Consider the following 22,612-nt stretch of genomic DNA (forward strand, 5'->3'; position numbering starts at 1 on the left):
TTGTAACATTCTTTGTAAATCAGCAGTTGATGGGCATTGTTTTTATAAATTCAAGAAGCGTGTTTCAATAGGTAGCAAACAAAAGTGTAGAAAATATAAATATTTAAGCGATAACACTTGTAAGTTAATATCTTACAATTGTTATTTAAACAAAATAGTAGGTAGAGTTCAACTTACAAGGGTTAAGAATAAGTACAAAAATATAACACTAACACCTAATGTTCATGGAATAAATAAAATGAATTGTTCAAAAGAAAATGAAAGGATAATATAATGAAAGAAGAATTTTTGATCAAAGGTTATAATGAAAAAAAAAAAAATAATATAGTAACATTAAGTATGCTTATCGTATTATTGAAATGTTTTGTACAAGCCAGTTAACTGAGAAATGTGAGAAAAAGATTGAGTACGAAATGCAAAAAAATTGATTTGGGAAAATATGAAGAAATTTCCATTTAGGGTGAGTGATTGATTCTAATGAAATAATATACATATATAGGTATTTTATTACAAAAGACTGAAATTAAAATCAAGCTAATTTGTTATTGAATTTTTAGCTGTCCACAAAAAAAAAACTTTTTTTTTGTGTGTCTTATTTTTCTCAAGATTCTGTTTTTTTTTTTAGTATAATTTTGATCGTACCAATCGTTTCCTCACAAGAAGAGATAAATATGACTAAGAATAATACATGTTTTTGAAAACGGCTATCTATATGCAATCGTAACTATGACTAAGAAAGTAATACAAGAAGAATAGAAATGAGAGTGTATCTCCATTGCACAAATTCTCTTTGACAAATCTCTGTTTAAATATTTCAAGGTGTGGGGAAGAAAGAATGGTAAATATACGTGAGCTTGAGAAGCCCAGAAGAGAAATTTTCAAGGGATCCAATGACTGAAACACAAGTTAACCATTCAAGCCTCAGGAAATTTGTACAGGGGATGTACAATGAAAGATTCGTATATTAAAGAGAAAACGGACACACACTTGGTAAGAACATATTTTGTTCAAAGCTTACTTTAAATAAACATGACAAAAATAGACCATTTTAGCGACAAAAACAATACTGCGTATTGCGTATCTTACAAGAATACTGTAGTGTAGAGGATGGAATCAATAAATGTTCACTTCTAATATGACATCAACATTAATTGAAGCAATCTCATTTGTTCAAATCACTCCATTTGAGTTTGATTTAGGGGCATGTCATAGTTGAAATCAATATTTATTAATCCAAATGAAGGGGTCATATTTATAAACTAAGCTAGGATGAAAAATCGATGTAGTTATGATTTGAATTAGATTGTACAGGAGCTAGGTGATTTAGAGTATAAAGTTCACCTATATCTTACATGTGGAACACTTGGACAGATATGCTCATGGGATGCGATGACTCTTGAGCTTCCTAAATAATGTACAAAATAAATTTCTGATATGTTCAACTTTTTGATTTTCACAAATATGACCCATTGTGATTAAATAATATAAAGACTTAAAACATAATTTACTTAGGATTATATAATAATTACATTATAATTATAAACTAGGTACCTATATTAGTATTAGAAAATATACATTTATATAAATAATTTTAATAAAAATCTACAAATAAAAATTTATGAAGTAGTATAGTGTTTCAAAGATATTTTTTAAAATTTAATTTGTATTTTGTTTAACATAAACGTAAGAAAAGGCTAAGAAGAAGAAGAAAAAGAAGAAGAAGAGTACACTCTAGATTAGAGCTAAGGCGTTTTTTGTTGTCTGAATTATTCAGAATATTGTCTGAACAATTCGTCTGGTCAGCTTTGGTTTGAACAGAAATAAAACACGAGTAAAAAAAATAACGCTCGTTTCTCAAACTTCTCATGACCAAATTCTTGAACAAGCTCCTGACCAAAAAACACAATCAGACAGCTTAGGTCCTGAATTATTTAAAAATGTTCAAAACAAAACACGCTTGTCTAAACGACCTCGGTGATGTAGTGGTCACGACGTTCGCCTTGTAAACAGGAGGGCGTGGGTTCAATCCCAGCCGAGTTTCCTCAATATAATTTGACAATTTGGCCACAATAATAGTATGTAGTAGCCTACTGATATAATTTGACAATTTGACCACAATAATAGTATGTAGTAGCCTACTGCTGAAATAAAGGGACTTTTCAGTCCTATGCGAGCAGTATAAACAAGCACTATTATTATTGTTCAGTTTGGGTCAGAACTGCTTACCTTCCTGCATAGCAATGACTTGTGCCTTGTATTTGTCCAGTATTGCTTCCTCTGCCTCTCGGGTCAGGGAGAGTAGAGAGCCTGGGGTCTCGTCTTTACTTCTCAATGCTTGCATGTAGTCTTGCATCAGTTCGGAGATTTTCACTGCCAAAGCAGGGTGTCTGAAAAATAATTGGAAATAATCAGGAGTTAAGTGGTTTGGAATGTCTTTAGATACACTCCATTTGTCAAGGGTGATTTCCTTGGGATCAATTAAATTTAAATGGCATTTGTTTTGACTCTGTTCTACTGAGGTAAGTTGGTTCTACTCTCTTGGATTGAAAAACAAGCCTTCATCAAAGTCCACTTGATAAGTAGGTCTGTACAAATTTTCGGCTTATTGAACATTTTAACCAAACTTTAATTACAAAGAATAAAGGGTGTTCAAAAATAAAACGGACATTCAAATATCTCGAAAACTAATGTAGATAAAAAAAAGTCATTTTTTCGCTGATTCTCTTAATTTTTTGGGCACATTTAATGGTGACCTCTAAAAAAATTTCCAGATGTCCCCTTCAAGGTCATTCCAAGATGAACTTTAGAACTCCAAGATTTAGAGTTAGTTTTTACTTAGTTTTTAGTCCAACTTGTACCACATACCATTGTATATCTGTACAAATAAATAAAATTGAATTGAAAAAACTTCGATTTTTTAAGTGGATCCAGTTTAGTTATCTTACCTCTGTAGCATGGTCATAGATTGGTTAATAGTGTGGTCAATGTCCACCAGGTGTTCCAAAGTCATTGGTTTCTCCTTAACGGCAAAGTCCAGGTTGGTGGCCAGCAGATGTTTATAGTGAGCAATCGTATGATGTCTGTCCTTGTGAAGAGCGCGGAGTAGCTTCTGTAGACACTTCTGTACCTTGTGGGTCTGTAGGAAGAGAGAAGAGATAGAGAAAATTAAATCGTACAAGTCTATGTATGTTTATATTGAGCTTTACAAAGTTACCGAGTCTTCGTTAATGTACACGCGCTTCAGATTCCACAAGAAAAATACGCGTTAATTTAGTACAAATCCCCAACTAAACAGTACTTCATTTAGATCGTTATAAGCCGCGATAATTGTTCCTTGTGGTATCAAATCAAAATTAATTTATTAAATATTTGAGAGTGAAAAATTAGCAAACTTTACAACATATTTGTGTAACTAATTATAAAAATAATCGCTATACCTACAATAGAGGTTACGAAGCTGGTGATAGGAGTAATGAAAAAATACAATCAAAATCACTTACATTTAGAGAAACATCGTTGAGAGCTTCAATATAGCAATTCATAGCGTCCTTCTTGTGCTGATTGATCCGTGCTGCCACTCTCTGCTGGTGCATCACAATCAGCTGATGTTTCTCAGCGTTTCCCTCTTCTTCCAGAGATTGGACTGTTTGCTGGAATCTCAAGGTCATCTTCTGCTTGAAATCTTCGGCCACTCCCGGGGATTTGGAGCGCATGTCCTGGTATCTTTCTTCGAGATCCGACCAATCCTTCATCACCTGAGAATGAAAAATTTGAATTGAATTGAATGTTTAGCTAAGTTCAACTTGATATGTTATAAGTTCAACTTAAAACTGTGGTAATAGTTGGGGGTGAAAAACAATATATTAGTGTGGGTGGGTGGGAAAGTGTGGGAAAAACAATATCTGAGTAGAAAAATGAACTCAACAATTTACGTCGATTTATAATAAATTAGATTATTTATTTTGAAAGGTTTGCACCTTTTTTTTGCCTTTACTTGTTATAGGATGTTTTTTTGGACAGACTGGACCAAGGCGTAGAATTTTATCCACTCCATATTTGACGATTTTCGATTTTGTTTACAGTTTGTCTACAATGCCTGGAAATCAGATTCTGAGATTGTTTCGATATACTATAGGTAAAAAATATATAAATATATATTTTTTACTGTTATTCTTACCTTGGTAACTTTCTCCCGATGCATTTCTTCCAATCGTTGCAGTGCCTCCTTGAACGCATGATGTTCATCCTTGGGTTCAAAATGAGTGAAGTAAGGATCCGGGGTGGGCACTCTGGTGGTGGCGTGGGACTTGGTGGTGGCTGTGGAAGTGGGAGTGGTGGTAGAAGATGCAGGACCGGATGAGGGACTCACGATGTTCTCGTAACTATCGTAGCTGGAATCGTCTGTATCATCGTCGTCTGGAATAAAAAGAAGAAATTTTTGCGTAACTTCTAGAAATAAAAAGAGAGCCTTCTTAAAAGATCTAAAATGACCTGTACATAGAATAAAATTAAATGGGCGGAAAATTCAGATTATAGAAATAAATCTGTTTGACTACTTACTTTATCTTTTTTAGAAAACTAACAAACATCTACGTATATTCAACTTGTAAAAACCCAAGTTGGTTTTTAGTGAATGTATACTATTGTTTTTACTATATCCTCTTCACAAATCTCTACTTTCCATCGTCGCGTCATCATTAAAAAAGGATCATAATTTATAATAACAAACCGGATCTTTTTTAAAATATAATTATCTTAAGTAATTTCAGGATACATAGATAATATACGAATATGTACAGAAAATGAAGGTATATAATTAGGTAAATATTAAAAAAAGAAATTGTAACTATTTCTTTTGCTTTTTCTCGGCCTGTTTTTAAATAATTTAATTTTTAGCTTTATCAAACACGATAACTTAGACATCATTGTCAGGTCGCTAGATAGACAGACATGAAATAAAATGTACCAACACTGGACAGAGATATTGAAAGTCATTTCATTTAATTACATAATTATCTAATATAATTTGTAGATATGGACTTTCAAGAAGTTTGAGAAATTCAGCATGAGCTTATGATCCAAATGATACATGCAGTGACATTTTGTGGCCTCTGAGGATGACTTCTGCACCCACATCTTTTGCCTCTTTTCTGTTGCTTTCACGATAAAATTCAAAATCCAATGACAATTCGTCAAAGCTTTTACATTTCTTGGGTATATTCCATATATTCGTTTTTCATATAATCCGAAAATTTATTTTTTTGACATATTCGAAGATGACATTTTCGAATCCGAAAATATCTGTATTTCTAACAGTCTCTAGCACCATAAAACCTCTTTTTATTGTGTTTCAATTTGGCCATGAAACTTGAAAAGTTTTCAAACCTTTTGGTGATGAAGCTCATGCTTTTTTCTCATAAGATTGCGAATTTCTTCGCAAACTAACTTCAGCTTCTTATTAACAAGGTAAATAGTATGTATGTTTCTGGACTAAAGTGACTTCTTCGTTGGTTTTTATTTTTACTTTTATTTTTTACAATTAAACGCTGATAGTTTGGAAATTTCCATACTTTTTGCTGACATGGGTTATAATCAGAGACCATCATTACAAACAGGTATTGCATTATACGCGTAAAAAATCAAACCAACGGAGCTAAAGTTAAAAACCTTGATCTACAAGTGTTCATTTTGCTTACTCTTTGATTTCGAAATATTTATAGGTGGGATTTTCGTATCCATTAATTTGCATATTAGCTACATGTCGCTCTTCCGGAGTTGCTGCTTGATCTACTTCAATGAATCCCTGGAAATAAAAGAAGACATTGCACTGTGAGATTTGTAAAAATAAAATACATCCAAAAACTACAATACGAGTAGTTGCTCTATCTCTAGAACCCCAACACATGGAAAGCTGAAATTTGGTAGGAATATTTCCCAGTATGTTCTAGATGTACAATAAGAGAAGATTTTGTCGAAATATTAAAAGATCTGGAGTTATGATCAATTTTCCGTGGGGAAGCGCCACGGGCAACCTGGTCGCAAAAACTTTCTTAAAACTACATGATTAGACCAACCTCAGTGGTGCAGTTGTTAACGCGTTGGACTTTAGATCTGGAGGTTGGAGGTTCAAGTCCAAGTCAAGTCATAAAATTTATCTAGGTGTAATAATTGAGGAACGATATTTTGTGACAAGCATTTAAATATGCTTAACACAATTGAAATTTCCTTTCCTTTTAATTACATAATTAGAGAAAAGTGATGAAACAAGAGTTACAACTTACCAGGTTCTGGGGGGACCGAGCACTGCGTCGTTTGAGGACGGTCATCGCAATAAACACGGCGGCCATCACCGCCAATCCCGCGAACACCACCGTCACGTAGACTCCCTTCGAGTCCCCGCGGGGCCTGACCTCATGCCGCAAGTAAGACGGTTCGCCGATACTCAGGTCGTGTGACATCGCGTACGCGGGCTGGACCGTGTCGTGTCGCTGGCTAGAGTAGGGTGGGTGAGCGTCTACTCCAGGCGGGATCGGGGTGCTGGGGCCCGTTGGCTCGTAGGTTCGCCCCTCAGCAGCTGCTTTGACGCGAGCTTTCTCCTCTCGTAGCTCTTCACGCTCGTGCTTGTGAACTTCCTTGCGTTGCTTCTCGAGGAAACGTTCGCGTTCTTTATCTGGGGGGAAAAAAGTTGTTGACTTTTACTTACTGTTGGGTTGTATTGAAACGAATACATACTACATCTTGACGGAGGACTCAGTAACTTTGTGAAGTTCCATATGAATTGAGAGCAAATAATGACTTATGCTCTTCACTTGGGTTGAAGAATACTTCACTTTTTACTTATTGTTAATAGGTAAAACGTTTGTTTGGGCATGTTAATGGGCAATTAAACCCAACAATTAGAATGGACCTTCACAAAGTTACCGAGTCTTCAATCAAGATTTTCACTTAATCATATTAACAAGAATAGTGACAAGGATGGATAGAATAAGGAATGAAGTGATAAGAAACAAAATCAAAGTGACTGAAGTGACCAAGAAAATACAAGAGAGAAGATTACAGTGGTACGGGCATGTGATGAGAAGAGATGGAGAATACGTTGGGAAAAGAGTAAGGTAGATACAAGTAGAAGGACGAAGAACGAGAGGCAGGCCGAAGAAAAAGTGGGAACATTGTGTGAACAAGGACCTGGAAGAGAAGGGTCTATCAGAGGAAGTTGTCATTGGATAACAAAAAATTCAACTGTTAGTGAATAGAACTTTCATGGCAGCAAACAAAGTCAACTGTGACAAAAGTATCCACTGGGGAACAGCCGATAGCAATTACTAACCTTTCATTGGACAGCACACAAACTCGACTCCGGCGAACAGGGAAATTCCACAGGGCAGCAACATAGCGAAGCTGCGCAGGGATAGATCCCTTTCCAAACAGGACTGCGCAGCCGTCTGGTTCCAGCGTTCATATTCCCAGCACTTGCTTTGGTTGTGGATGTGGTCGAAAACGCAGTGTTCGGGAACCAAAAGGGCGTCGCTTTGGAATGGTCCTTCTGCAAAAATGAACGACAGGAAATGTACTTATACATACTTTAATTTTCTATAAAATATTTTTTGTCGAATTTAGATAGAACAATTTATTCTAGGTACTTTTTTAATGAATATCTTGACTAATATTTTGTGCAAATAATGCCGTGGGCAATGTGTAAACATAAATACAGCCTATAATCCAAAGGATAACCATTCAGAATTCAGACATCAGGAAAAGTTCATTTTTAGTGGTTATCAATCAATCGTTATAGATTGAAGCAGTCGGTATGAATCTTACCTAGACATCGATATGGTTTAACCCAGTCGGTATGTTTGCACTTGGAGTGTCCCACCTTGCACCAGTTGGTAATCTTGACGTAGTTGCTAGATTCGACAATGTTCGTGATATCATGCTTGGGGTAGATCTGAAAATGTAGAGAAAAATAAATCAAGTAAAATGAAGAGAGAAATCTAGTGACAGAGAGAAACAATCAATAATTAATTGATGAGCTGCCCAGCGTCTGGGTTGCCATATGACACAGCATACAACTTAAACAGACATGTCACATTAAAATTAAATTGAAAAGATTAAATTTAAAAGAGACATGAAGTGAAAATGGGGACATGAAGTGAAAATGAAGGGACATGAAGTGGAAATGAAGGGACATGAAGTGAAAATGAAGAGACATGAAGTGAAAATGAAGAAAAATGAAGGGACATGAAGTGAAAATGAAGGGACATGAAGTGAAAATGAAGAAACATGAAGTGAAAATGAAGGGACATGAAGTGAAAATGAAGGGACATGAAGTGAAAATGAAGTTGACAAGAAGTTAGGGGGGAAGAGGGAAAGCTGACACAGTATTCAACAGACAAACTCGTTTCGTTTCAAATGACAGCTGTCAAAAAATGTATAGTATAGTAAAGTACACACAGTGAATTTTTTAAAAGCTGTGCCACGCGTACCGACGGAAAATTTCTCGTCTACCTAGAAGGTACATACAAAAAATGTATGAACCTTCATACAATAGATTTAAACAAATAAACCTACTTCTCTCTCAACCTACACCTACTACAAGTAGGTGTAGGTTGAGAGAGAAGTAGGTTGTACACAATAGAACTTTCGGGCAAATGAATGTTTTTAAATCGATAGCATTAAAGGGGGGGGCGGGAGAGGATTTTCTTTTTTCCTCTATTTTATGATGATTTAATATCTCAACTCATTTAACCCCCTACTCCGCTCCTCTATGGTAAATTGTTCACATTTCATTGCATCGTGCTCTGGTTTACTTCCAAACTGGAAAATGTAGAACAAAGTACAAAAACCCGATGGGATAATAAACTGTTTCGTTCCAAGACTTATAACTCGCTCGTAGACAAACAAATTGCACAAAACTTGTGAATACGAGCAAACATTATTACCAAACATAAATTTCAATTACACACAGTGCTCTCAGAGAGTTCGTAATAAAATGTCTTTTAGAAGCGAAATAATGCTCAGAAAATAGATACAATTCATTTAAGGAACGAAAAACAGACAGAAAGAAGAAAAGTGGCAGTAAAAAGAGCTTTGTACCTAGTAAAGATGTTGCAAATGATGTTACCAATTACGTGACGTTACCAATTTGTGACTGAACTGGGACTCGAACCGAGAATATTTGTCGACAAGGCAGATTGTTAAGCCTTATGCTTTTGATGATGGAGCTGGCTTGATGTATATTGATGAGTGAAAAAAGAAGTGTACCAGTATGTTACTTATTTACTTTATGGTCTCAAGTATATAGGTTCAATCCCAGGTACCGGGGACGCAACTCGGATGACCTTTTTACTTTTTTTGAGTTGGGACCCGGATTTGGGATTCTCGGACTCATCTGGTGTTCCTCCGTACTAGGTACAGTATACTTACATAAAAAAGTAAATAAACATAGTGACTCATGGCTAGGACATTTTTTTATTATTTTTTTTATAGATAACCAATGGACTTTGGAATTTTTTGAATTTGGAAAGGTACTTAGGTAAGTAGGTACCTACTGCCTACTGGTGAGGGTTTTGGGGACAACACTACCAAGGGAAGTTGTCTTGTGGCTTGATAGGTGGGGTAGGCTGGAACTAGAGCTGAGTGTATTCTCTTATCACTATCACCCATCTGATGAGGGATGGGTAGGTATGCTATGACACAGACCACATGAGTCTAATGGTCCTAGCCTTTAGAGAGCTACGAGTTTGGGAAGCACTGTTCTTATAGGTATTATGTCGAGTGTATTCTCTAATCACTATCATTTATCGCCCATCTGATGAGGGACATACCTACTACAGGATGGGTATGCTATGACACAGACCACATGAGTCTCATGGTCCTAGCCATTAGAGAGCTACGAGTTTGGAAAGCACTGTTCTAATAGGTATTATGTTATACACAGCCTGCTAAAACCAAAACTGAGTGTATTCTCTTATCACTATCATTTATCGCCCATCTGATGAGGGACATACTCATACTAGGGCATGGGTATGATAGAGAAATATTGAGGATATTAGAACTCTTAGGCGGATTTCACATCTAGACTGCAACTTGTAGTACTTATACGGCAATTTTCATGTTGAGGGCTACATAGCCTTATGGGCCTGTTCACACTTAAACTTGAAGTACATAGTCTTGAAATAGCCCTTAGTCCAGAAGCTGTTGCCTGGCTACAAAGTTTACCTCTATAAATAGATACTAGATAGAAGTGTTACCTATTTCTTTTGTTTTTGTTCAATGTTCCTTTGTTCTGTTTTTATATGTATGTATATCCTTTAAAAAATAAAACCTCCATACGATAAATATGTATATACCGGTCATCCAAGAGCCATACCTTTTGGGTAGCACTGTTCTAATAGATATGTTATACAAAGCCTGCTGGAACTAGACCTGAGTGTATTGAAAATAATCAATAAGCGAGGCAGGAATAATACAATGGTATTAATTGCCCTAGGAATGTCTTACAACTCTCTGATAAGTCAGGAGATAGGTCTTGAGTTGAATAGTTCAATTTCAATGTAGACGTTCGACCCTTTAACTCTGTGACTCAGAGTGGGGGGGCCCTAGTCCACGAGGCATAATGGGCATGAGTTCCCTTTTCTGAATTCTTCAAAGACTTTGGACCCTTGGATCCTTCATTACCTGGATGAATCAGAAAGGGGGCTTGTTCCACAAAGCAGTGTGTGTAGTGTGCTAGTGTGTACGTTCGTCCTTCAATTTCAATGCAACTTCACATTGAACCTTTGAATTTTTATGAATCTCAATATGTCTGGCCCTGGCCCGGAGACAGGAAGTAGACCAGCTTAGTCTGGCTGGGGGGCTTTAAACAGGGAGGATACCAACCTGAAATTTCCCTTGCTAAAGAAATAGCAAAGGTTGAGTGCGAAGGGCATCCACTCGTGAAATCTCTGTAGCCAAAACCAAATGTCAGCCCTAAGCAATCACCCTAGGGCTGATTCAGAGGCTGACGAAAAACGTCGATCCCGTCTGTACACGGGAAAAAGCGAAGAAAAAGAAGACCGTCAAGTGAAGTCCCAGTAACGGTGGTTAAATAACACACGTCAGGTACAGTCCAATTAAACAGAAGGGTGTTAGTTAGAATCCCGTCCGAGACATAGAATTTTATCCTCGTTTAAGTAATTTATCTACCTTGGTGGTGTAGTGGTCAAACAAGGCGCTCTGGTAAACAGGAGGGCGTGGGTTCAATCCCAGCCGAGGTATGGAATTTTATCCTCAATATAATTTCAGAATTTGATCACAATAATAGTAGTAGCCTACTGCTGAAATAAAGGGACTTTTCAGTCCTATGCGAGCAGTATAAATAAGCACTATTATTAAGTAAATTATTATTTGAGAATAAATCCAGCTCAGGACCACAGTAAACGAAAGGGCACTCAAATACACCACACGGTATAACATTTTATACTCATGTTTTATTTTTTTAGCTCTGCTTCATTGAGTAGGTAACCTTGTTTAAGGATGTTTTAATTTACTATGATTCTTTCTCTAATTATTTGAGAGGATGGAGAATCGGCCAATTCTAATCTATAAGGTTGAGAGGGAATCAGAGTTTTGTTGTTTCGTTTGGAGGCCTTCTTTGATTATCTTTCCAGTTTATTATTATTATTTGTTATTTTTATCATCATTATTATTTTCATTATTGATATTACTTAAGTAGGTAGGTAGTATAGGTTTTTTGGATTTTTTTCTCTTTCCAAATTCTACAAAATAATATCATTGCAACCATCAATTCTCATTTCACTATTTCAGTGTCAAACTCTTAAATGAGTCCTTACTCATTATTTATAAATTATTTTATATTTATCATCATTATTATTTTCATTATTGATATTACTTAGGTAGGTATGGGTTTTTTGGATTTTTTCTCTTTCCAAATTCTACAAATATCATTTCAACCATCAATTCTCATTTCACTATTTCAGTGTCAAACTCTTAAATGAGTCCTTACTCATTATTTATAAATTATTTTAGGTGCATACCTAGGTAGGTAGGTAAGTAGGTACCTACCCAAGCACATCTTTACTTAGGTAAACAACAATTTCAAAATGTACCTACCCAAGTTCCGAAGTAGGTACTTGGAGAATTGCCACACTATAGCGGGAGGAAACCAGTTGGTTCCCAAAACCTTTTTTTGCTACCGGTTGGGTCCCGAATTCGCGAGGGTCAGTGACCAGTTGGGTGCCAGGTTCGAGAGGGTCGCACTATAATAACCTTGGGCCGATGTTGAAAGGGCCGATGTCAAATAGCGCCGATTTTCTAGTTCTAAAATAGAATAGAATATACCTTGTTTATCCTGCTCGAATGGGACTAAAAAGTCCCTTCACTCCAGCAGTCTAAACAAGGTTTCGTGTATTTTATGGGTTTAAGGGGCATACAGCCACAAGTGCAAGACTAAAATAGTGTCAGATATAGACTATTATGTAGGAGTGACATTCGTATGAAAGAGAAGAGGAAGGGGAGAATGAGGAGGAGGGGGAAGAAGAGGGGAAAGTTTGAGGTGTTGTGGTGAGGCGGTTAAAAAAGTACAGACTTTTTTCCGAGTTGAGGCCCTGGTTGAAAAGCGTGGTAGTCGAGTACTTTCTCAAACATTGTAACAACTTGTAATAAGCAATACGGCAAAGGAAAAATCGTCGATCTAAAACTTAAAACTCACTTCATTGGTTCAATATTCAACTCGTACACTCCATACTTCACCTTCTCTAACCGATGACTCGGTTGGGCCTATTTCTTGGACTTAGGACTCAATTCGCCTGTGCCCTGAAGGTATTGGGAAATGTTATATGATTGAGGCTTCATTTCTGGCCACCGGACTGAATTCGCCTGCGTCCAGAACTAAAAGGGAAAAAAATTGAGGCTTTATTTATGTCCCTGTGACACGCTTAGCCATAACAATCCTGTCGGCCTTTGTTCAAATATGAATTGGGAAATTGCTTTCCTTTTGAGTGGAAATAAGCAAAAGAATATTAGATAGGTACTTAAATTTTGAAATGAGCAAAACAGAATTGTGATTTAGCTTTCTATGATTCTATGGAAGGGTTTTACAATGCTAAGTTGATGAGAGAACAATCCAATCTTTGCGGCCTCATAGTAGCTTGGAGGGTAGCGCGCCGCGGTGTCGATTCCCGCCCGGGGGCGAACTTTTTTTCCAAGTAGATAGATTTGATAAAGGGAATCGTAACAACGGAGGTGTTATCGTAAAGCGAAGAGCGATAGAGGACAGGATAGGAGAAAGCAAGCTGTTTCGAGAACGAACGTTTTCTGGTTAGGATAAAGTTCGTTCCGGGCGGGAATCGAACCCGCGACCTAGCGCTTACTAACCTGCTGTTGTCCTGGACTTAAAGCGCTTACTAGATAGATGGGCTACCTTCCAACCTAACTAAGCTTGTCGTTTAAACTTCAATTACTTCGGTAGTTTCCAAGTTTGAATGTCCCTTTGCTCCAGCAGTAGGCTATTACAGTTGTCGTGGTCAAATTCTCAAATTATAGGTACCTACTTATATTAAGGATGAAATTCCATACTCCAGCTGGGATTGAATCCTCGCCCTTAAGTTTACCAGGCGGGCGTCTTGACCACTACACCACCGAACTAACTGTCCAAGTACACGAGTAATATACTCATAGTAACGGAGCTGTAAGTAATACTAGTACAGGATTATTACGAGAATTAATATAGGAACAGTAAAAAAAAAAAAAAAAAAAAATGATTTTACCTCCTGGGAAAGAAAAAGAAAATAGAAAGGTAACCAATCACAGCTCAGTTTGCAGGTAGAGTTCAATATGGCTTCTCCGTGATTACTTTTTCCCGAGTTCCGTGTGTTTTTTATTTCCATTAAAAATTAAAAGTGTTTTACTTTACAAATCCCTGTTTAATTAATAAATTTAATTACATTTAGATCCTTTTAATCGGTTCTTTGTAGTGTTTGGAGCTCACTTAGCGTAGGTTTTGTATAGTTTACCGTTTATTTACTGCGTGTGTGTACATCAAGTTTGGTGATTGTGAAGTGAAAATGCCCTGTTGCTGATTGCTTGGCAGACAAATTTTTTAAAAAAGTTTCAACTCTGAACTTTTGGATTGGATTACCTTATTTCCCATATTTTATACAAGGTAAGAAATGGTTTACCCCTGGCCAGGAATTTCTTAGTTTGGACTCTACCTCGTTGCATTTTTTTTGGAAAACACAAATTCCTTCAACTTGCAAAGGGGGGTTTAAAAATCCTAATCATAAAAAAAAAGATAAAAACTTCTCAGGTGCTTTCTATTGAAGATTTTACCTTACGACCCGGGAATGACGTCCACCCCTCCCTTCTAGGGATGAAATTTGTTTACTTAACATGAATGGAAACTACATGGAATTTTTTCCTTCTGCAATATTTTTTTCATTTGGTTCCTTTCTGTTTCTTGAACGTTAAACTTTTATGCCCTCTACTCCCAGATTTTATGATAAAATAAATCCTTTCCAAATGAATCCTGGGAACAACCGTTTTAATGTTCACACTGAAATTAGTCTACTCGTAATATCTGAGATTTGTTGCTTTTTTACTTTCCTTATCCTATAGGAAGGAAAGTAGAAAGTAATGTAATCGGGTCAAATTTTCGATGGTCAGTTTTTATTGCCAAAACACGTTGTGAGGTCCTTAGAGCCTAAATCCAAAGTTTCATGCAGCCATTGGTCCGTGTGTGTGTCTGTCTGTAAACAAAATATCTCGAGAACGGTAAGAGCTAGAGCTGCTAGAGACTTGAAATTTTGTATGTAGATGTCAAATGTGACAAGGATGCAACAGAAAACGTTTAGTTGAGATAGGTGCTGCGCTTGGTGATATTTTGACCGCTTTTGGACGGATTTCGACCGTTTTTTGGCGGTTTTCAGCTATACCGACTAAACGGTTAAAGATATTGTAAAAGTTTGACTATAAGAACAAGAACACCCAAAATAAGCATCATTCAATAGGATGAGGAAAGTCGTGTGATGTTCACACCAGATTTTTTTTCCTTTAATTGTTCAAAAGGTTTGATAGAGGGAGCTGTAACAACGGAGGTCCGGGAGTTCTTCCTTATCTTCCCGAAATCGGAAGACAGGATAGGAGAAAATTCCTGGATTGAAAGATTTTTTCAAGAGATTTGATAAAGGGAATCGGTAACAACGGAGGTGTTATCGTAAAGCGAAGAGCGATAGAGGACAGGATAGGAGAAAGCAAGCCGTTTCGAGAACGAACGTTTTCTGGTCACTAAAGTTCGTTCCGGCCGGGAATCGAACCCGCGACCTAGCGCTTACTATGTTAAATAGATGGGCTACCCTCCAACCTAACTAAGCTTGTCGTTTAAACTTCAATTACTTCGGTAGTTTCCAAGTTTGAATGTCCCTTTGCCCTAGTCGTAGGCTATTACTGTTGTCGTGGTCAAATTTTCAAATTATAGGTACTAAGGATGAAATTCCATACTCCAGCTGGGATTGAATCCTCGCCCTTCAGTTTATCAGGCGGGCGTCTTGACCACTACACCACCGAATTAACTGTCCAAGAGTCCAAGTACACGAGTAATATGTACTCATAGTAACGGAGCTGTAATACTAGTACTTACAGGTTTATTACGAGAATTAATATAAGAACAGTAAAAAAAAAAACAGTAGGTAATGGACTTCTGTATTAATAGAAAATAATAGGTGGGACCTCTCTATCTAGAAACCAAATTAATCGCAGAGCCTCCCACCGCAGAGAACTCTATGAATTAAATCTTAGGCCGACCACTCACTAACAGGTACACCTGACAGGTACCTACACCTGATCAGGTCCGTCTGTCAGGTCTACCTGATACCTACCTGATGAGCACACACACTATCGGGCAGATGCGGCTGAAAAGGTCCGTCCGTCAGGTCTACCTGATATCTGATGAGCATACACACTATCAGGTAGACCTGACAGGCCTATTTGATAAATGATAGTGAGTGGCTAGCCTTACCTATCCTATTCTCTATAATTTCTATCTTGAAAGCTATCTCCCTGTGAAATAGGAACTCTATAGTCTATAGTCTTGGTCTTATCGCCCCATCTAATGAGAGGCATACAACGGCCATGCTACGACACAGACCACGTGAGTCTAGTGTAGCAGTTGTTTCAATGCTACGAAATAAAAACGGCGATGGAACACTCATCTTGAAGAAAAAGAAGAAGAAGACGAAGAAAAAAAACTTATAGGCGCTTACTTTATCTTTCGTCGTCTTTTATGTTCACCCTGTAGGTACCTATAAAGTTATTGATTAATTAAAACTAATGCATTATTACAAGAGAGAGAAAAAGAAAAAGAGAAGTAATATTGAAATTGCAATTTGCATGCATCCCGCTTCTATCTCTCTCTGCTCTCCTCTCTCTCTCTCTCTGCTCTCACTCATTGATGTTATGCGAAAATATTAGTTGTTTTAGCATTGCAAATTTCATAGTCTAATAGTTATGAGTTTTTTTTGCCGGTTTATTATCTATGTAAGTAGGTATCTACAGTCGAGTGCAAAAATTTGGAACAGTTTGCATTTCCAAATTTCCATTTCTTTTCTCTGACATCTATAAATGTTTTAAAAATATTTCCAATTGTTTTTGGTACCAGCTAAGAGTTGATGTTGTTGTCTTCCAGATAACCTTGAAAAAAAAAAATGCACCTAGCTGGGCACCGCTTTCGTATTTACTTCAAGGCTTTAACGTCCTTGTTTTTCCTGTTTTCAATGGAAATATTGTTGATAATGAAAAAGTGTCAAAGAGAATATGGCCCGATTTTTTTGTCCAGAATCTGGCCCAATTTTTTCTCACTCGAGTATAGCTGGGCCATTATCTATCGTCTGTGTTAGTCGATGCTCTCTATGCTTAAACATTGAGAGTTGCTTTTTCCTGTTTTCAATGGAAATATTGTTGATAATGAAATAAAGTGTCTCTGAGAATATGGCCCGATTTTTTTGTCCAGAATCTGGCCCAATTTTTTCTCACTCGTGTATAGCTGGGCCATTATCTATCGTCTGTGTTAGTCGATGCTCTCTATGCTTAAACATTGAGAGTTGCATAATTTCCTTCCTTCCTCTTGCAATAATGATTGGTAACCAGTGAACTAAGTACTCGTGCTGGCTTTATAGTCCAATTGTATGAAGAAGTCAGTTTGGGTTTATAGATTTTATATCGAGGGAAGTCCAAGTGCATATTTGTGCATAAATTATAGTCCTATTTTTGAAAGAAGCCAGTTTGAGTTCAAATAATATGTACATGTACACTCATATGCATATGCACAATATATTTGGGACGGTACACATTGACTTTAAAAGAGGTCAAATAAACTCTTATTCAAAATTTTCCAGATATAGGGAGGTATTTACTTTGGAATTCTAGTTCAATCTTGCCGGTAGGTACCTACTGAGGTACATTTTTTTTTTTTGTGCCTTTTTGAATTGAAAGATGCATTCAGGTTAAAAAAAAAGTACCTAGTAGCCCCCCACCATCCCTCCCTATTCATTATATGCTTTCTTTTTTTGCTGACGATGAATGGACTCACTCGGAAAAGTTTGCCAAAGGGTCGGGAGTAAATTACACAGTGCTTGGGAAGGTAAGAGAGGGGAGGAGGAAAGGAACCCCTCCTTTTCTGTTCTCTCGGAAGAAGGAAGAAGAGGAAGGGGTTAGGAGAAAAAGGAGAGAGTAAAGGGAGGAGGAGGAGGAAGAAGAGGAAAGGAGAAAAAAGAAGGGGTAAAGGAGAAGAGGAAGAGAAAGAGAAAAAGGAAAGTCCAAAGGAGGAGAGTTAGAGGAAAAAAGGTAAGGGTAAAGGAGGAGGAAGAAGAAGAGGAAAGGAGAAAAAAGAAGGGGTAAAGGAGAAGAGGAAGAGAAAGAGAAAAAGGAAAGTCCAAAGGAGGAGAGTTAGAGGAGGAGAATAAGAAGAGGAAGGGGTTAGGAGAAAAAGGAAAGAGTAAAGGGAGGAGGAGGAGGAAGAAGAGGAAGAGGAGAATGAGGAGGAGGGGGAAGAAGAGGGAAAAGTTTGAGGTGTTGTGGTGAGGCGATTAAAAAAAGTACAGACTTTTTTTTCCGAATTGAGGCCCTGGTTGAAAAGCGTGGTAGTCGAGTACTTTCTCAAACATTATAACAACTTGTAATAAGCAACACAACAAAGGAAAAATCTTCGATCTAAAACTTAAAACTCACTTCATTGGTTCAATATTCAACTCGTACACTCCATACTTCACCTTCTCTAACCGATGACTCGGTTGTGCCCGCAGTTTGATTTCGGGAGAACTTTTACTCTTATTCCCTAATGACAACCGGGAAACTCCTGATGTATGTAGTAATGTAGTATTTGTGTAGTTGTGTGTTTAGTATTGCAGTATGTATGTGTAGTTTCCTTGTTGTGTAGTTTTTGTGGCGTAGTCGGTGTTGTTTCCATGTGTATGTTGTCTTACTTTAGGTTGCAGTCGGTGTCGATTGGAATACTTATAGGTTGCTGGTAAAAGAAGATGCAAGAAAGGAGACTACAGTGGTTTGGACATGTGGAGGGAAGAGAGGAGGACTACATCGGAAAGAGAGTGAGGAACTTGGAAGTGAGTGGATCCAGAGCCGTGGGAAGACCAAAGAAAACGTGGAGAAATTGTGTCATTGAGGATATGCGAGACAAGGGTGTGTCAGCAGAAGAGGCACAAGACCGAGCGACTTGGAAGAGACTGACTAAAAACGTCGGCCCTGCTTGAGCGGGAAAAGTCGGAGTAAAAGAAGAAGAAGAAGCTGTTTCCCAAATTTAATCCATCAGATGACTGGTGGTTAAGCGAACTTTACTGTTAAACTTGCTTAGGAAAAAGCTCTACACTCTACAGCAGTGCTTCTCAAAGTTGTTGCTACCGCGGCACACTTTATATCAAATCACAGGGGGTTTTCTAAAACTTCAAGTGGGAAGTGCCCCAGACATCAGATCTTCCCTTTGTTTGAATTTAAGTTTACATCTTCATAAAAGCTTACCAGGGAGGGAAGCAACAACAGGAAATGATAGGTATCGTATCAGTATTTATGTAGGTTGTGATCGATGGCAGAGCTGAGGTTTGGAGAATGAAAAAGGAGAGACCAAAATAGAAACAGTAAGTAGATAAGGTTTGTTCTTGGAACAACTACTCGTAGCTTTCACCTACGCCGGGTGTGATAAGGGCTTAAGCCTAGGTACTGATCCGTCATCCCGCGCGAAAAGTGTGCTACAAGCTTTCACCTATCCTGTCTTCCTTATCTCTTCGCTTTCGGGACGACGCGGCGAGACTTTTGGAGTTGCATATAGTTCCCTCTATCAAACCTCTTGAAAAATCAGCCCCTATATCAAATCACAGGGGGTTTCTAAAACTTCAAGTGGGAAGTTCCCCAGACATCAGATCTTCCCTTTGTTTGAATTTAAGTTTACATCTTCATAAAAGCTTACCAGGGGAGGGAAGCAACAACAGGAAATGATAGGTATCGTATCAGTATTTAGGTTGTGATCGATGGCAGAGCTGAGGTTCGGAGAATGAAAAAGAAGAGACCTAAATAGAAACAGGAGAGAAAGTAAGGAAAAGAGGGGACAAAGGTGGAGGAGAAAGAAGAAAGGGTGAAGAGGAGAGGGAAGGGAAAAGGAAAGATTAGGAAAGAAAGAGGTAGGTAGAAGAAGGAGGAGAAAGAGCAGTAAGACAAAGAGGAAAAATCTTTAAGAAGGAGGGAAAAGTAAAGAGACAAGTAAGTAACAGTAGGAAAGAGGAGTGAAAAAGAGTAGAAGTAGAAAAGGAAGGAGAGGAGGAGGAAGTAGAAAAGGAAGGATGAAAAAGAGTAGAAGTAGAAAAGGAAGGAGAGGAGGAGGAAGAGGAGGAGCAGGAGCAGGAGGAAAAAAGTAGGTACCTAAATTTTGTTTCTCTTTTTGTTTTCCATGATATTTCCAAATTATTTCACGACCCCGAAAAATTCAAATTAGAGTTTATGGTTCCTTTTTATGGGCGAAATTTATAATTTTATGACCCTCGCCTCGGCTTTCATGCCTTGGTCATTTTCATGTTCCATAAACGCATGTCGGTTTCCCCGCCTTGGTCAATTTGAATTATATTGGCATACTTTTTTTCGAGCTAAGTAGGTAGGTAGGTACTTGAGTAACTGTGTTTATAAATAGCTATATTCGTAGGTAAATAGGTGAGTAGAGTGAGTTTCCTTAAGTAAATAGGTAGGGTGAGTGAGTGAGGTAGGTAACTAAGTAGGTGGGGTGGGCAATTTGAGACACTTTATCCGAATAACACAAGAGGCCTTTAACTTACCCTTTAACAAAAGTGATATAGTATTCGTTTTCGCATACAACCCAATAGTTAGAATGGACCTTCACAAAGTTACCGAGCCTTCAATTCAAAATTTCTTGCCTACTTTTCCTTTCCTACCGTTTAGGAACTGAGCAGGTTGGACCACCCTGTAAATCTCTTCAGAGCGTCTTGTATAATTTTTTAATTGCTATTTAAAAGATCCCTCATGTGAACCCCGCGCAGGGTCAAACAGGGTGTCTCACAAGTCAAGGTGCACCAGTATTGATGGTCTTATATGGAATGGCCGGGTGAAATTTGTTTTAGTACTTTATGGAGAGGTTCATGTGTATGAGAACTGTATACCGGGTGTTCAAATATTAGCGTGCCAGACTTGAAGTTCCTAACGTTGTCCGGGTTAAAATACATAACATACCTAAGTAATACCTACTCAACTAATGTGAGAGAGAAGGGGGGATAATTGGAGGGAGGAAGGGAAAAATCCCTCTCCTTTCCTTCCCTTCTCTTCCCACAAAAAACATACCTCTTCTCTCCTTCCTTCTCTTCCTACTTCCTACTAACATACCTATTTCTCCCCTTAGAAAAAGGCTGATTTTGGGGTGATTAATGTTTTTTTTTTTTTTGAAGTTAAGCAAGGTTTTTAAACTTATCTGTAAACTTTACCTATGAAATATATAAATTATAAAACCTTGTTTAGACTGCGGGAGTAAAGGGACTTTTCAGTCTCATTCTGGTAAAATAAACAAGGTATATTCCATTCTATTCTAATATGAGACTTTCTTTTATTTAAGGTCTGCATTGCAGCCAGCCTAGTCAGATTGGACGATAGCACGCCTGCCTTATAAGCGCTAGGTCCCGGGTTCGATTCCAGCCCGGAGTGATCTTCATTCTAAATGGCTTTCTCCTATCCTGTCTTTTCTTCGATTTCGAGACGATAAGACCCCAGTAGTTCCAGTTTCCTCCATCAGACCTCTTGAAAAAAAAGGAGAGAGAGAAAAATTCTACCCTCCCACCCTATATAAATTATGTATATGAGTATTGATTGTATGCTCTCTGTACTCTTTGACATAACCCCTAAGAAAAAAATAAGTAAGTGGAAGAGAGAGAGAGAAGAGAAGAGAGAGAGAGAGAGAGAGAGAAAGGGGGAGGGGGGGGGAGATGTGTAAGTAGGCATAATATAGCATACGTTGAGGTTATACAGGGTGCGCCATTCGAACCTTGTGCACATTTTTATCCAACATGCAAAAGGCAGATAGGAAGGAGGGAAATGTTTAATTTAGACTTGAATTTTCAGTTTTTTTTTCTTCATATTTTAAAGGAATTGATTTACTGTGTAGACAAGAGAACATTTTGTGGCTCATTTTGGGAGTTGAATAGTGAGTTACGTGTTTTAGGATGTGACTCATTGACTAAGTAGTGAGTAGTTCACTGAAAAGAGTAGTTCTTTTTCATAACTCACTCACTCTTTACACACCGTTAATACAGTACCTAATACCCACTCAGGAACCAAGGTTGCTCGCTAGACCCTGTAAAGTATTAAGGCATATATGGCTTACTGAGTTGACTCCATAGGGAATTGAACTAAGGACTCCGGAGTGTAAAGGACACGCGTGGGCAGCACTGTGTTGAATTTAGAGTCCTGGCATGATCAACATGCCGTGCGCGACAAATAAGCATGCCAAGAAGAAAAATATAGTTTAAAAAATAGGCTTCTTGCCTTCACAATCCTCACATATCCAAAGTATTGATCAGTAGCATTATTACCACGAGTCAAGTAACTTGCATCTTCGGAATCTGGAGGTTGGTGGTTCGAGTCCAAGTCAAAAGTATGAATTTGCCATCTCTTGATAGCTTGATACCTATGTATCCCTTTTCAAATGGGCGCGAGAAGAAGATTTTTCTTTCTTTCAACAATTGGCCGTATCTTCACGGGGGCTATGTGTGTCCCGACCTTAATCATGCGCACTTAACTTATTATTATTATTATGATTCCTCCCCCGAACTCCTCTTCATTAGTTTCTTGAAAACACCTCCACGATGTTAGACATTCTGGTATAGGTATCTTTATCTGGAAACTCTTTTCAAAATTTGTCGCTCCGCAGTCCTGCCCAGGGCGCCCCTTAGATTCCTTAGTTACATAATTATTCTGAACTTACACACATAGTACGTACATAGTTAGAATTATAGTCATATTAGTAATAAAGAGTATGTAGATATAGGTACATATTGAGAGCTATAGTCATAATTTTTTTTTTTTTTTTTTTCGTAAATACTTCATTTTTTTTTTTTTA

General features: G+C 37.7%; 2 protein-coding genes and 1 long non-coding RNA gene across 3 annotated transcripts in view; 1 reads left to right on the top strand and 2 right to left on the bottom strand.

The window, feature by feature from the left end:
- Positions 1-2,212: 2,212 nt before the first annotated feature.
- Positions 2,213-5,136, bottom strand: LOC103517666 (amyloid-beta-like protein). The gene is made up of 5 exons (XM_026829436.1): positions 5,094-5,136; positions 4,178-4,416; positions 3,501-3,755; positions 2,946-3,136; positions 2,213-2,387 (listed from the first exon to the last, which is right to left on the bottom strand). Exons 1-5 carry the CDS (start codon positions 5,134-5,136, stop codon positions 2,213-2,215), a joined length of 903 nt encoding a protein of 300 aa, XP_026685237.1.
- The window catches only part of LOC108253506 (amyloid-beta-like protein), a gene marked incomplete in the record, with an annotated part of 68,697 nt that continues 50,771 nt past the window's right edge, over positions 4,687-22,612 (bottom strand). Inside the window, 2 exon segments of the mRNA XM_017447603.2 lie at positions 4,687-5,803; positions 6,282-6,670. Coding sequence (XP_017303092.1) covers positions 5,693-5,803; positions 6,282-6,670 — 500 coding nt within the window.
- LOC113470791 overlaps positions 13,833-22,612 on the top strand; it is a 49,505-nt gene continuing 40,725 nt past the window's right edge. Inside the window, exon 1 of the long non-coding RNA XR_003393721.1 lies at positions 13,833-14,161. This is a non-coding gene — a long non-coding RNA (uncharacterized LOC113470791). The remainder of the gene's footprint in view (positions 14,162-22,612) is intronic.

The sequence above is a fragment of the Diaphorina citri genome, unplaced genomic scaffold (genome assembly GCF_000475195.1).
Source record: "Diaphorina citri unplaced genomic scaffold, Diaci psyllid genome assembly version 1.1 scaffold56, whole genome shotgun sequence".
In the NCBI taxonomy this organism is placed as follows: Eukaryota; Metazoa; Arthropoda; class Insecta; order Hemiptera; family Psyllidae; genus Diaphorina; species Diaphorina citri.

Excerpts from the sequence above, each read along its gene's own strand:
- LOC103517666 (XM_026829436.1), bottom strand. The coding sequence starts at position 5,136 with ATGTGGGTGCAGAAGTCATCCTCAGAGGCCACAAAATGTCACT. Across the intron at positions 3,756-4,177 it reads ATCGGGAGAAAGTTACCAAG|GTGATGAAGGATTGGTCGGA; the intron begins GTAAGAATAACA and ends TTTCATTCTCAG. Across the intron at positions 3,137-3,500 it reads TCAACGATGTTTCTCTAAAT|ACCCACAAGGTACAGAAGTG; the intron begins GTAAGTGATTTT and ends CTCTTCCTACAG.